This window comes from Periophthalmus magnuspinnatus, chromosome 1 (genome assembly GCF_009829125.3).
Source record: "Periophthalmus magnuspinnatus isolate fPerMag1 chromosome 1, fPerMag1.2.pri, whole genome shotgun sequence".
NCBI classification, from domain to species: domain Eukaryota; kingdom Metazoa; phylum Chordata; class Actinopteri; order Gobiiformes; family Gobiidae; genus Periophthalmus; species Periophthalmus magnuspinnatus.
The window spans coordinates 3947486-3962753 of NC_047126.1; the positions used below are offsets into that span (position 1 = coordinate 3947486).

General features: G+C 42.4%; 1 protein-coding gene across 1 annotated transcript; it reads left to right on the plus strand.

The window, feature by feature from the left end:
* Window positions 1–1852: 1852 nt before the first annotated feature.
* On the plus strand, window positions 1853–15251 carry kitb (KIT proto-oncogene, receptor tyrosine kinase b). Its single transcript, XM_033975358.2, has 21 exons — window positions 1853–2063; window positions 3129–3407; window positions 3915–4199; window positions 4812–4951; window positions 5026–5194; window positions 5276–5465; window positions 5532–5647; window positions 5936–6050; window positions 6935–7122; window positions 7402–7508; window positions 8213–8339; window positions 8436–8540; window positions 8664–8774; window positions 9513–9651; window positions 9728–9792; window positions 11593–11684; window positions 13160–13282; window positions 13818–13929; window positions 14172–14271; window positions 14338–14443; window positions 14519–15251. The coding sequence occupies exons 1-21, from the start codon at window positions 2009–2011 to the stop codon at window positions 14666–14668; spliced, it is 2874 nt and encodes a 957-aa protein (XP_033831249.1). The 5' UTR covers window positions 1853–2008; the 3' UTR covers window positions 14669–15251.
* Window positions 15252–15268: the final 17 nt, after the last annotated feature.

Here is a 15268-nt window from a genome sequence, read left to right on the forward strand (position 1 = left end):
CAGCACCATGAATAATGGAGCAGGGATGGCATATGAAGGGATCGGATGTCATGCAAAGACGCGGGACGCATGAAGCTCAGTAAAAAACACAGACATGAACAGAGGAGCAGCTGGTAGACAGACAGGTGCATTGTTCTAGCACACCTTGAGGCACAGGTCACTTTTGTTTGGAGGCACTTATTTTGAAGGCTGGATTACAGGTGGTTAGTGAGAAGTTTTGTTTTTCTTTGTATTGACTCTCCTGATGGATTGAATCAGGGAATCAGTGAGTATAATTACAGGGAAGTTCAGAATAATGGAGCAAATAAAGTCCTCCCAGATAAGTTTCTCAAGGCTAAATTGTAAAACTGCAAAACTACTGAACCACCTGTCACCTAAAAGTACAGCTAAAGTCTGTTGTTTTTATCTGATTCGACAATTTTAATGACTTTATTTAATTATCAAATAGAAGAAGACCCGAAGAGACCCACCTAAAACATACAAGACATCAAGAATCCACAAGGAACATTTGATTTCCTCAACAAATCAGGCTCTTTTGTAACACTTTTCCAGTCCATTATGTTAGAAAAATATTAGCAAAAGAGGGAGAAAATCAATTTATCCTTTGGTGTTGTGCTTGTGCAGCCTCACTCCATCATCATGTGCTAGAGAAGGCACAAACAGCCACAGGGCCAGAGCTGATACGGATCATGTGTAAAACAACACAACACTGCTACTGTGCTGCGCTCCCACATGCCTCTTTGGAACAACAGGAATGATAACTCCATAACTGACATGTTACGGAATGCTTTTTTGTTTTTTCCCCAATTTTAGGGTTAATATCCTACATTTAAACTACCAGTAATGCACATATTTAACTTGTAGAAATGTTGTTTTCCACTGAATATCTTCAAATAGATGCAGCCCTATGTATTTCTTAAGTGTGTTATTTATTTTATAGGAACATTTCTTGCACTTTTTGGGCCTATATGTCATTTATTCAAATTTGCCTAGGCCAGGGGTGTTCAGACTTTTTTCCCCGAGGGCCACATACTGAAACAGAGAGTCAAATGGTGCATTTAACACAGGTTTGACAGAACCGTTGTACCGTTAATAAAAGAAGATTATTATTAGGTGTGTGTCACAGTGCAACGTCATGTTATTCAGGTTATACAGGTAGAATTTCTTTAGTTTGCAGTAAAAATACTTCCTGATCAACTGGGCCAGTTTAGGAGGAGGCATGAGGGTTGACAAAAATTGGTCTGAGGGCCACATTTGGCCCCTGGGCCGTAGGTTGGACAGCCCTAGCCTAGGCTGTACAAATAGAAACACAAATAGAAACACAAATAGAAAACTGTTACATGCCCTTCAATCCATTTTGTTAAGGGTTTAAAATCTACAACAAATAAAAAATGAGGAGGGTTCATGGATCAAACCTGAGGGAAAAGTGACACTGATACGATTCCAAAGCTCTGGAATAAGAAAAGGTGCAGCACAAACTGAATGAGTCGTTGTAAGAAGACACATCAAGAAGACTCCATCACAGCAGCTCTGACAGTGTGAGGTAATCCTGCTGTATCATAGGCAGCATCCTCCTCTGCGCGCTGTATGGACACGGTTTAGACCAGCTCTGCAGCGCGCATGCTTTCACTTTTACGCACCTGCCCAACTGTCAGTTTTTTGGTATATTTTAGGTTTCTCCTTTTTGGCGTGGAAAGAAAGTTAATAGACGTTTTTATATTTTACTGTAATAGCAGCCGACTCATCTTCCCCTTCGCTTGAATCCAGCCAATGCGGGAAAGAAGGAGCCGAAGGAAAGGAAAGGCAATAAGCCAAGAGGAGCGAGAGAGGCGCTGTGGCTTTAAGTAACAGTGCAGTGCGCCGGAGGGGGGTGAAGCATCCAGGATCGGTCAGGATCGTTTTGTTTGTGCGCTCTACCCTCTCACAGAGAAACCTGCTCCTGCTGACAGTGGATAAGGAGCACTATGGTTTATTGCTTTTTTGATGGAGCACACGAAAACGCCTAATCATGAGGTGCTTTTTCCTAGGCCTACTTGTTGTCCTTGTTTTTCTCCTGCAAATTGGTGAGTTACATTTCTTGCAACTTGTTTTTAGCAACTTTTGACATATATTGAGACTGACTTTCACGCGTTTTGAGCTTTTAATTCATGGGTTTCTTGTTAATATCATAAAACGTGGCTGAATATTTTAATTAGACTATTCCGCGCGCGTTATCCAACTTAAAAAAACAGAAATGCTGCAAAAACAGTGCTATTTGTGCGCGCGTTTTTTTTTTATAAATGTGACTTAAAAGTGAAAAGTTACAGCACGTTCAACGTTTTCTGCACGTGAGAGATTTTATCCGAAGCATATTTGCATAACTGCTTGAGGGGGGCACCTGGGAGTGGGACTGCCCCATCCCGGAAAGCAACAGGTGTGTGCGTAAGGCTATGTCAAAGAGAATTAATTATTAATTTCACCGAAATTAGAGTCTCCTGTTCCTTTACACGCGAACACAAGCAGCGAGAACAAAGCAGGAGAGGGAAAAGTGGGCACACAACACCACTATCTCCAAAACACACCCAAGTACAGGCTGCTCCCAGTGCTGCCAGGACACCTTTGTACTTATCAGCCTTGTTTTTTACACTATTTACTCTGGAGCCACATGCTTACAAATGCGTGCAGAAAGAAAGATAATGATATTTTTAAAAAAAGGGGGTGTCTGTACTCAAAGCCACAGCCTTAAGGCAAAAACAGTCACATGAAGACCCTCCTCTCCAAATGCTTCCTATCATGTGGACATCAGCATTGAGGCTGTAGAAGTGAAAGAGGAGGATGAGGTTAAGCAAACAAAAAATAAAAACTATGGTGTTGCTTTACACATTGCAATGGATTTAGAAAGTTAATGCATGATTACTCAGCGGGTAGACAGCTCATAATTATTGATTGTTCAATTGAGCCATGGTGGTTTTTATAGTGCTGCGTCTTAAGGACTCATACCGGTCATAGCAGACTTAACCTAACTATAATATTAGACACTAAAGCAGCGTGCTCTATCACTCTGTTCTCTTCTGTTTTGAGAGATTGAACTCCACACTCATACGCCTCCCAAACCAGGTCATCTATATAAATATCTTGTGTCTTTTTAGTTTGGTGTGAGCCAGTCATCTCCCCCGGCGGACCTCATGTGGTTGTTCCCAAGGGGGGTAAACTGGAGCTTCGTTGCCATGAAAACGCCACAGTGTCTGGCACCCCACTGCCGAAGCTGCTCTGGCAGAGGGAGAGGCCACGGCGTTTGGAGGGAGACGTGGAAGAAGGTGCAGTGGTCTACGTGAAGGTGTCCTCCGCTCAGGGGTCTCACATGGGCCGATACGTGTGTCTCAACAACAACACCCTGGAACACAGTTCTGTTTATGTTTATGTGAAAGGTGCGAAAATACGTTGTGTTTTCTGTTCTATTTTTGGATTATTGTATAGTAGTAGCAACAGTAGTAGTAGCCAGGTTCACCATCAGATGTAATACCAAACAATTTTGTGACATTGCATTACATTTTACAATCATTGGACATACAGAATTTTGCAAGGTTATGGTAAAAAAAATCTGTTGGATCCTGGCTAACCCTCTTTGTTTTGATTTGGGTCTGAGGATGGAGTTATAGATGGGAGATAGATGATGTCTAAGGCCCCCATTGCTGTTTAAGGAAGAATTGTCTTTCCAAACAAAAATTGCTTCTTTAACTCCCCTCTCAAACCGTTTCTTTTCTCTGGCAAAAGAAGATAACAAAATCTGTGTCGGTTGCATGTTTCTAGTTTGTAATAACATGAAAGCTATATATTTTGACACTAACGCAGGAAAATAAGCCGGATCCTGCCTATATGATATAAATATAAACATCCTACATGTGTTGCTAACTGATCTGTTTTCCTCCACTCAGATCCTCAAAATATCTTCCAGCGCACCATGGTAAACGTCATATTGGTGCGAGCTGGTGAAAGCTGCACCATCCCTTGTCTTGTGACGGACCCCAATGTCACCCACATGGCCTTGGACACTTGTGATGGGCGACCTTTGCCCTCAGGACTGAGTTACCGGAGCAACCCTCAGCGAGGTGTTATCATCAGCGACGCACAAAAAGGAATTGAGGGCTGTTACGTCTGTGTGGGGAGGCTGGCTGGACAAAGAGTGGTTTCCATGTCATATAAAGTGGAGGTGCGCTCTGGTAAGTTAGTTACAGCAGTGAAGCTGAAGCATAATAGACTCAACATACATCAGAGTCCTTTAAAATGTACCGTTTACATGATAATGAAGAAGAACGCTAAGGTGTGGCTCAAATGGAAAAAAAACCCCTCTAAGTGACCATTGTCTTTGCAAATAGGCACGAGATGTGAGTGCTGCTGTTTTTCACTTGAATGAAGGAAAGAATTAGCAAGAAACATGAAAAGTGTGAGAAAGAAAACACAGAGATTACAGAGTCATGCCCTTAACAAATCTCTCAAACGGAGCATGAACGGCTGTGCTTGGAGTAAATAGAATTAGTGCAGCCATTGCCAACAGACACACAGAAGTGACGTAGGCATTACAGTGAAATAATCATTTAGTACAACAGTCATAAGTGAGCTCAGGCAATTGTTGCTACTAAAAGGATAGATATTGTTGCAATAATTACATTTTAGTTATTGTTTCAATTCAATTAGTAAATATATTACACTTCAGACCAGGCCATGTGTGCCAGAACACAAGAAACAAGAGCGTTATTTTACTGACAGCCCACAGTTTGTATGCTACAGTGAAAGGACAGTTCAGTTGAACATTTTTGTTTATTTTGGTCCAGTGCCAGAAGTGCCTCCGGTTATCCGACTCTCCCATAAAGACACTGTCATATTGAAAAAAGGGGAGCAGTTTGAAGTTACCTGCAGCTCATCCAATGTCGACCCAGACTTTAGCGTCAAATGGGACTTTCCCTCATCTGTGGTAATTACACTTTGGAATATTATTCGTTTTGTTATATCATTCAGTTTCTCACCTGTTCCCACAATATCCTGCAGGATCCAGTTGAATCCCATGGCTCCCGCATCCTTTCAGTCTCCCACGGTTATGAGAGATCTACCTCACTCTTGATCACATCTGTGAAGCAGTCACACTCTGGCGTGTATCGCTGTGATGCTCATAATAAGAGAGGCAACAGTTCTAGGACCCTGCACTTGGATGTTCGCGGTAAGACCAAAGGAAATGGACTTAAATGACCACATGTGTTTAGTAGCTACAGTCCTGATGAAGCTGTTTCTTGCCGTTTAGATAAAGGATTCATCAGCGTGTTGGGACATTCTGGACCAGTGCAGGCTGTGGTTAAAGAAGGAGAGAGCTTGAGTCTCAAAGTGCAGTTTGAGGCTTACCCTGCCCCCAGATCCCTGTCCTGGTCTTTCAACGGCAAACACCTGCTCAATACAACAGAGCACTTCATCACGGTGCACAAGAAGAAGTACAGGTGTGGTCATTGTGAAGTCAAACAGTCTGCAGTGAGTTAACATTAATCAGATGTGCTGTGTTTCAGATATGAGAGCGAGCTCAGGCTGGTGAGGGTTGTTGGCTCGGAGGGAGGCATTTATCTGTTCTCTGTCAGCAATGAAGAAGTAGATGTCACTCACTCGTTCCACGTCTACGTCAACAGTAAGTTTAGCACATACAGACGACATCAAATATATGAAGGAAGATATATGGAATTCTGTAGCAAAGAAAAAATTAAGTTTATATTTTATTTCGAATCCTCAAAGTAGCCACCCATTGCTTTGTCAGAAAATATCTAAGAGTTATTTCACTTTCTTTCTTCGCTACATAATTCCATATATCTTACTTCATTTATGTAACGTCTTCTGTATCTATAAAATATAGAAAGTAGAGGGTGTGTCCAAACTCTTTTCTGGTCGTGTATCTCATGTTTGTCTTCTCTTGTTTCAGGTAAACCCATGATTATTGCGCAGGAAGGGCCTGTAGATGGACAAGTGCGATGCATTGCTGCTGGATTTCCGGTCCCGAAAATTAGCTGGTTCTTCTGTGAAGTGCCTAACACCAGGTTTGTGCAAACACAGTGTGCACTGATACGTGTTTCACGTTGCAGAGCAGTGTGAAAAGGACACAAGTTGGTGATACAACTATGAAAGGAAAAAAAGAGTTAATACTACTCACAGAGATGACTCGTGGTGTTTTGTCTCACAGCTCTTGAAGCGTGGGACACTTAATTTTACAGAAGACCTAGTGTGCTTGTGTCTGCTATATTACTATAATTTATGACACTGTGCATAATTATGATTTAATTTGCACATTTTAAATCGCAATATTCATCTAAAACATCTTATCATGATAGAGAACCGCGGATTTTTAAAAATTTGTACCAAAATGACTATGTAGTGCTGCCAAATGTGACGTGTATCATCAATTAAGAAAATATGAATATAAAATTGGAGAAAACTAAGTAAGTAAAGAGCAGTGGGTGTGTCTCGTTGGCGGTGAAAACGGGGATTGATTGCAATATGACGCCTTTAAAAACAGACGCAAACGTGCACAAATCACTCCAAATACAACTTCAGGTGAGTAAATACTGAGGCAAAACAACTATAACATGGATAAAAGCTCTAAAAAGTCAATTTTACGTAATAGATCTGCTTCAACAGGTGTCACTTTAAAAATATAACAGCATTCGTCGAGCTGAAGTGTGAGTTCAGCTAAGGATTCGTAGATTCTATCCAATTTACACGTCTACTCACAATCACTGCCTGTTAACTCTTTGTCCCCCCAGATCACCAAAATCATCCAGTACCTCAGCGTTATCTTCATATCTTTCTCTTCATCACCACCTGTGTCTATGCCCCCAAAAGAAATCACTAATTCTGATGCAATGAACGGATCTCATCATATTCTTTCTAATGCAATTTAAAACCTCATTTTGCCCGTGCACAGGTGCTCACACCTGCCCAACGCCTCTCAGTGGGAGAACTCCGACGTTTCCATAGTGACTGAGTCCGAATTCGGTCGCAGCGAGGTGGAGAGCCGTGTGAACATCAGCAAGGAGCACGCGCAGTACAATACCCTGGAATGTGTGGCCTACACTGAGGGAGATGAGGCCTACACCCTGTTCTCCATCAGTGGTATGAGAAAACTAACTAATCTAATGAGACTAATATGAGCGAACTATGAGCTATGAACCTATATCTACCCTCTCTGACCCTGTGCGTGGGCTGCAGCTGCACACAGATGGAACAAGATTAGCGTATGCTGAGTGTGCACAGTGGGATTATGTAGGTAGACTGTCTAATCCTCTGAGTACAAACAAACACCAGGAACTGCAGCGGTCTGTTAAAATCATGTAGGAGGAGGGGGTCTTCTGTGTCCTAACTGTCACTCTGTCACTTTATTCATGTTTCCAGAGCGAGTTGTTCCACATAAACTCTTCACCCCGCTGCTCATTGGGATGGTGGCCACTGGGGCGGTCCTCACCTGCTTTCTGGTGGTGCTGCTTTACAAGTATATGCAAGTGAGGAAACGTATTAGGACTGAGCTTGTTTTCTGGATCAATCTTTACAACATTATATTTACAACATTACATTCTGGGCTTTGGGGGGTTTATTTCGGGTTGCTGTTATCGAGCTGGAGAAAATGCCTCCGCTCACTCAGCTGTTGTGATGCTACGTCCAATCAGCTTGAAGTATTTGTCCGAACTTTCCACTTTTTACACGATAGTTTTTAATGGGACTAAAATGAGACTTAACCGTGTTGACAGATCCAAGAAAAACCTCTCGAAAACACTGAAATCTGCCTGAGTTTTTTAATCAAGTTAATAATTTTAATGTTTTTCTTCAAACTTGTTATGACTCTTTTAAAAATTGATCTTAATTAAATTTTACATGAGATTGAGATCCAATGGTTTCAAAATGGGCTTGAGACGCAATACAGATTTATCATGATGAAAAATGAGGATGATGAATAGAAACAACACTATAATGCACATTTCAACACAGAAAAGGACCAACAATAGATTCTTTGATGCATGATATATATGACTGAGGTGCATAGACATCTGAATTTCTCCTTTTTGGGTTCTATTGTGTCCATTTTTTCCATTTTTGGTGCAGGGTTAATAGTTTGCTTAGTATTTTAAAGTGAACAAAGACAATGCATGATACATTACACAAGGGAAAAAATCACAAACTGTTCCTGTTTTGTCTTTTTTTTTTACAGAAACCTAAATTCCAGATTCAGTGGAAGGTCATTGACAGTATCCATGGCAACAACTACATTTATATTGACCCCACCCAGCTCCCGTACGACTCCAAATGGGAGTTTCCACGACAGAAACTGCGCTTTGGTACGATAGCTGTGTCCACGGTTGAATTGTACAGTATTAGTTTCTGATTGCGAGTGATTTGATAAATGAAAGCTTATCAAATTGTGGGTTTCACAGGTAAAACACTGGGCTCTGGTGCATTTGGTAAAGTCGTGAAAGCCACTGCGTATGGACTGTGCTCTGCTGATACAGTCACAACAGTCGCGGTAAAGATGCTCAAACGTAAGTGTGCTTTTTCGACTTGAATTTTGCGTTGTTTTTCAGTGCATCGTCTCACATCATTATATTATATCCCCTCTACAACTCAAATGTCACACTGTTATCTGTCGGCTCTCGTCCCTCCAGCCAATGCCCATGCGACCGAGAAGGAGGCTCTGATGTCGGAGCTGAAAGTTCTGGGTTACCTTGGAAACCACATGAACATCGTTAACCTGCTGGGGGCCTGCACTGTCGGAGGTACGCCCAAGCTTCCCCAAGTCTCATTAACATCAAAGTTTGAAGTTCCCCTCCATATAATCTCCTGTTTACACACATCTCTGTGCCGTGCGAGTTAGCGTCGGGACGTGCTGATTTACTACCATGACCGTCAATTATCGTTGCCGTCGTGGAAATCAGATACAGAGCTCTAAGTACCACTCCGCTGCAGCGAGCGTGACGCGGCCGGACTGGTTACAGATTTACTTTAGTCGATATTATCTACCTGTCTGCTTTTTTATATTGACTGACTTTTCGCAGATGTTCAGAAAAGTTACTATGCAAGAAAACACTTTATTTAGATGTCTGTGGTCAAAACAAGCATTGATTATTGGGAGAAACGCAGGGTTTCAGATGAGACGCAACATTCTGTAGGACGATAGTAATTAATACAGATGGGAGCAGCTAAAGTGAAAGTTAATCGGTCTGGTCACTCATGGAAAATGCCAGGTTCAACATCTGTGAATTTACCTTTTGGATATTTCATAGCAAAGTACAATGTCATTAATAGGATAAACTGGCTCTTGTCCCCCTCCCCCATCTGAAATTATGACATCATCGCATCCAAGGATCTGAAAACCACCGACTGATACCAGCTAAAGATTGTAAAAAAAAACAACATTGCTTTGTTCCTTGGCTGTAGTGACAAAAATATTAAAAATAACAAAAATATCCTCTTTGTCTGATGAACAAGACATGCCTGTTTTTTTCTCCCCTCAGGGCCGATTTTGGTGATTACCGAGTACTGTTGCTATGGCGACCTTCTCAACTTTCTTCGAAGGAAACGAGAATCTTTCCTAAATGCACAAATTAGTGACGGTTACTATCGCAACATCTTCAACCAAAGCGAGCCGATGAGGTTTGTAGATTTGAAGTCGTAGTTAATGAAATTGAGGCTTTAAGTAAAAGGGTTGTGTTTGTTTTTAATGTTTTAGGGAGGTGACCGGCTCCGGATACATGCCCATGCGTCCGTCTGAAAAAGAGAGATCGTCGGAGTCAGGTGCAATAATAAGAAGTGTGGGGGGGGTTTGTCAGTGTTTCCAATCTGATCCTTTGTCAAGTAATAATGTTGTGCAATTGAACGAGTTTGTGCAACACCAGGAACATGCACAGGTCAGAGCAGGGATCAAACTGCAAATGGAGTTGTTGTAACGACTAGTGGATCAAAAAGGTGCAGACAAGTGAACTCAAAATTAACAGGGTTTATTAACAAGAGATATAGGATGAGCGCTGGGAGCTGGGTCGGGGGCTGAGATGGTTTGTGGGTGTGGGTCTGCTCTGGAAACATGAAGAAACAAACTTAACTACAGTGGTCCCTTGTTTATCGTGGGGGTTACGTTCTAAAAATAACCCGCAATAGACGAAATCCGCAAAGTCTTACAATTATTCTATGTGTTTTGCAGCTGTAAAACCCCCTCACCACACACTTTATACACTTTTCTCACACAGGTATTAGCATTTTCTCACATTTCTCTCTTGTTTAAACACTTAATACAGATGGGGCAGGTCAAATTAATATTGTTAAAAAGCTGAGTAGTGGATTTTACGGTCCTGTCACTTTACTTTTTTAATATTTCGGAGACTCAGGAGCAGGATGACGGCTCCACCTCCTCCTGCTCCTCTCCATCGATCGACACCTCACCTCAACCCCACCTCTAATTACCCAGAAGCCCTATGTATTGACCTTATTACGGCCCGCCCACTTTTCCCTTAAACACAAATAAATTGTGCTTCCAGTTTCTTTCAATGGAGAATTTAGGAAAAGTTTCGGCGCCAAAATATTATATACAGTGGTCCCTCGTTTATCGTGGGGGTTATGTTCTAAAAATAACCCGCAATAGGCAAAATCCACTAAGTATCAGCTTTATTTTTTACATTATTCTATATGTTTTTAGCTGTAAAACCCCTCACCACACACTTTATACACTTTTCTCACACAGGCATTAACATTTTCTCACATTTCTCTCTCGTTTAAACACAAAGTTCAAACCTTCGTAGGCGTCTTTGTCGGTGCAGAACGTTTCATCGACATTGTGGGTTTTGTCGGGGAGAAAACAAATTGCAAACGTACAGCACTTCAGAGTCACACTGCGATCCAACGTTTATGTAAATTTGTCTGAACACATTCTGTACTGGACAGGAGACACGGCACGGAGGAGACTGATGGACAATGGTCTACAGTCCAACAGCCAATCAGGACGCAGAACACAATGCACGTTCAGACGCTGTAAAAAAAACACAAAATTGCACAAAAAAAAATCTGCGAAACAGGGAGACCATGAAAGCTGAACCGCGATATAGTGAGGGACAACTGCACTTGGAAAAATGCACAGATATAAACCAGGCCACGCAGTTATACCACGGTGGATGCAGAAGTTGTAGCTTGATTGGCGATGAGCTGCAGGTGAATAGCGGGTGGAGCCATCGGTGAGGGTGGTGTCAGACTCTCCGCCCATCTCCTGGCACACACTCACACAGAAGGGACGGAGGAGATGGCACAGGAGAACACGAGGAAAAAACAGGAATCCTGACGCTAATATTTGAGATAAGATCATATTTAAGAGGGATGGGACACAATCGGCAACAAAGATCATCGCCAAAATGTGCAGAAAAAAACTATTTCTCCCTGATAATCTCATCTAGATCATTGTTGTTTTCACTTATAACAAAGTACAATACTGTAACTGTTGTTTAAAATTATAATCACTCATATCCACAGTATTTTTAATCGTGATATAGTCGTTAATCGCTCTTATTTTGGCGTTATATTTACGACTGACTTGTCTGATTTTGTTTGTAGATGACGTAGAGGAGCTGTCTCTGGATGCTGAAGATCTGCTGAGTTTTTCTTATCAGGTTGCCAAAGGAATGGAGTACATCACTTCAAAAAATGTAATAATTTAGCTTGAGTTTTTATTGTTTATTTGAATAGGGACAGATACAACAAACACAGATTAACAATTCAGTAATTTAACGCGGGTATCACAGTGTTTATACTCGAGGAGAATGTGCAGCACCGATCCCCAGAAGGGCTTTAAAAACTGTTCAAACTTCACAAAAAAGATGTGGGATTATTTGTAGAAAAAGTAGTAAATACAGTGAATCTGGCAAAAGAATCAAATGTTAAAATATTACACACTTAGAAACTTACACACTCAAATTTCACTCTCTCTCAGCCTCACCTCTCCCCCTGCCCCCCATACTTTTTCTCTCTCTCTCTCCGTCCACCTGCCCCCCATACTCTCTCTCCTTCTCTCCCCCATCCCACATACTCTCTCTCCTTCTCTCCCCCGTCCCACATACTCTCTCCTTCTCCCCCCCAGCCCCCATACTCTTTCTCTCTCACTCTCTACCCTGTCCTCACATACTCGCTCTCTCCTTCTCTCCCCCTGCCCCCATACTCTCTCTGCTTCTCTCTCCCCCATACCCTCCCATACTCTCTCTCCTTCTCTCCCCCGTCCCACATACTCTCTCTCCCTCTTCCCCCCGCCCCTCATATTCTCTCTCCTTCTCTCCTCCTGCCTCATACTCTCTCTGCTTCTCTCTCCCCCATACCCTCCCATACTCTCTCTCCTTCTCCCCCCCGTCCCACATACTCTCTCTCCCTCTTCCCCCCACCCCTCATATTCTCTCTCCTTCTCTCCCTTACCCACAATACTTTCTCCTTCTCTCCTCCTGCGCACCCCCAAGACTCTCTTTCTCCCTCTTTCTCCCCTGCCCCACATACACTCTCTCTCCCTCTCTCCCCCCTGCCCTCCCATACTCTCTCTCTCTCCACCCTCCCCGCCCCAGACTCTCTCTCTCCCCTGTCCCACATACTCTCTCTCTTTCTTTCTCTCCCCCTGTTCCCCCCATACTCTCTCCACCTGCCTTTTTATATATCCTCTCTCCTCCTCTACCCCTGCCTCCCCATACTCTCCACCCCAGTCCGTCCATACTCTCCCTCCTTCTTTCCCCCTGCCTCCCGATACTCTCTGTCCTTCTCTCCACCCAGTCCCCAATACTCTGCCCCCTCTCTCCTTCTCCCCCCTTCATATTATAATGATATATGTTTTAATACAGTCTTTACGAGTAGACTAATATGTGCATTTCTCTGAACACTCTGTGGTTCTTTTGAACGTGCACGAGGCAGATTTATGGACTTAAGTGCACAGCAGCATGTTTTTAAATCACGATGGTAGACTGCCAGCCTGCTGTCATTTGAGAAAGCATTTTGAGATGGATTCCGCTTACGCTACAACTACGTCCCATTTGCCAACAGACACATTTGTCCACACAGTGTTTACCGTACGGCGTATTAGCTATCAATTAAAAACCTCTCTCGCTGTCAATATGCCGTTAGCTTACATGTATCTGTTTGTTTGTAGTGTATTCACAGGGATCTGGCCGCCCGAAACGTTCTGCTGACTCACGGCCGAGTCGCTAAGATCTGTGACTTCGGTTTGGCGCGTGACATCACCACTGACTCCAGCTACGTCCTCAGAGGAAACGTGAGTCAGCTGCATCAGTGACACGGCTCTGGAGCTCACACAGTCACCGCCCACGCTCTGCAAATCCAGTCCGGAAGCAGATTTCACATTCATTTTTCTCATAGACTTTCTGAAAAAAAACTGATATGACAATGTTTGAAAGCTCAGATCAACTACGAGGAAACAAATGACCACAAGATCTGTCATTTTATTTAAAGTTTGTTTTGGAAACTTCATAAACCGCAAAGTTATTACAACATTTGGCCTAATCTTGCATTTTAAAACAACCGTGTTATAGGTATTAGTTCGCACGTAGCTGGTTAGACTGTGTGATGCCTTTAAGCTCTTAATATTTACATTTTTCTAAACATTGATGGGTAAAACGAACTCAAATTGTACTGGAATTTGAAGTGGGTGGAGAGAAACACTGATAAATAATTTTGTATCAAACTGAAAAAGCATGCAGAGATGTGTTTGCTTTAATATTACTTTAGGTTAGAGTGATTCTTTATATCATGAGCGACCCTACAGCCCACTGTCACTGTTGCTTTTCCAGGCTCGTCTCCCGGTCAAGTGGATGTCCCCCGAGAGTCTGTTTGACTGCGTTTATACCTTCGAGAGTGACGTCTGGTCTTATGGCATCCTGCTCTGGGAGATCTTCTCTCTTGGTAACAGCCTGTCCCAGATGTTAAATGTTTTCTCTAGCCGTGTAATATAATTTAGTCAAAGGAGGCCATAGCTGCGTCCCCAAAGCGAATCACTTAGCCGAGAGCAATGAACAAATAAATGGTTATTGTCTGTAATCTGCTTTACAAGAGCACGGCAACATTAGAAGAATCTGATTTAGTTTTCCTAAATTACACAAACAGATTTCTACAAATACAAGCAAATAAATGTATGTGTGTTTTAGGCAACAGTCCGTATCCTGGAATGCAAGTGGGCTCTGCGTTTTATCGAATGATTCAGCAAGGACACAGAATGAGCAGGCCCGAGTTTGCACCTGTAGAAATGTATGCACTTGAATTGATTTAGGAAATATCAAACAACACTGTACTGATCCTGCTCTGCATCTGTAGCTATGACATGATGCTGAGTTGCTGGAATCACGACCCTTTGAAACGGCCGTCATTCAGAAAACTGGTGGAGAGCACTGAACTGCTGCTGTCAGAAAACACTAGAAATGTAAGTACTATGGATTTTAAAGTGTTTGTGCGATCGCTGAGGACTTGAACGGGTTGTATCGTTTGTTTCTCGTAGGTGTACCTGACTCTGAGTACTGTACCCGGTCACCCCGATCAGCAGAAGGAGTCGGCGCGCAGGCTGAGCTCAGTGTGCAGCACCACAGCCCCCACCCAGCCTTTACTGCAGAGCTCTGGGGACGTTTTTGTGGATTATGAATCTGTCTAAAGTGTACTAGCATTCAGCGCGACACTAACCCCACTATCTCCCAAAGAGCAAGAGCCAAACTACAGCGTGTAGAGTAGACTACTAACAAAACCTTCAAAACTCAAGCACCGCTGGCCGTTGTCCGACACTTACAGTAAACCGCACGTGCAATGGCGTATATCAAATCTCTGCTTATCACTCCGGATGCAGGGTCAGTGAAACTCCTTAATGGAGGATGTGAATTGCAATCAGTTTCAGTTTTAAAATATCTGTAGTGTACATTTTGTGTTTAATATTTTGAGCTTGGTTTATGGACTAAATTTCACCCACTTTCAGTTTATAAGCTCTAATAAAAGTTTTGTTTGTTTTGTAATGATTTGTGATGACGACAAGCAAATAATGTTTTTTTTTTTTGATGATTTGTCCGACTTGTATAAAGATGTAAATACACTAGAAATGTGCCTTTTTATGTTAAAGTTCTTCATGCATTTGACTTTCTGTTGTTATTGTTGGGAGCTGTTTGTACAGTATTTTGAAGGTAACGTTCCTGCAATTTTGATACAGTGGGTTGACTTGTCATAATAAAAAAAGTACTTGTGATGGTAAAACATACATTTGGTC

Coding starts and splice junctions, on each gene's coding strand:
- kitb (XM_033975358.2), top strand. CDS start 2,009: ATGAGGTGCTTTTTCCTAGGCCTACTTGTTGTCCTTGTTTTTCTCCTG. Junction 8,541..8,663: donor CGCGGTAAAGATGCTCAAAC/GTAAGTGTGCTT, acceptor TCGTCCCTCCAG/CCAATGCCCATGCGACCGAG. Junction 14,272..14,337: donor GAGTTTGCACCTGTAGAAAT/GTATGCACTTGA, acceptor CTGCATCTGTAG/CTATGACATGATGCTGAGTT.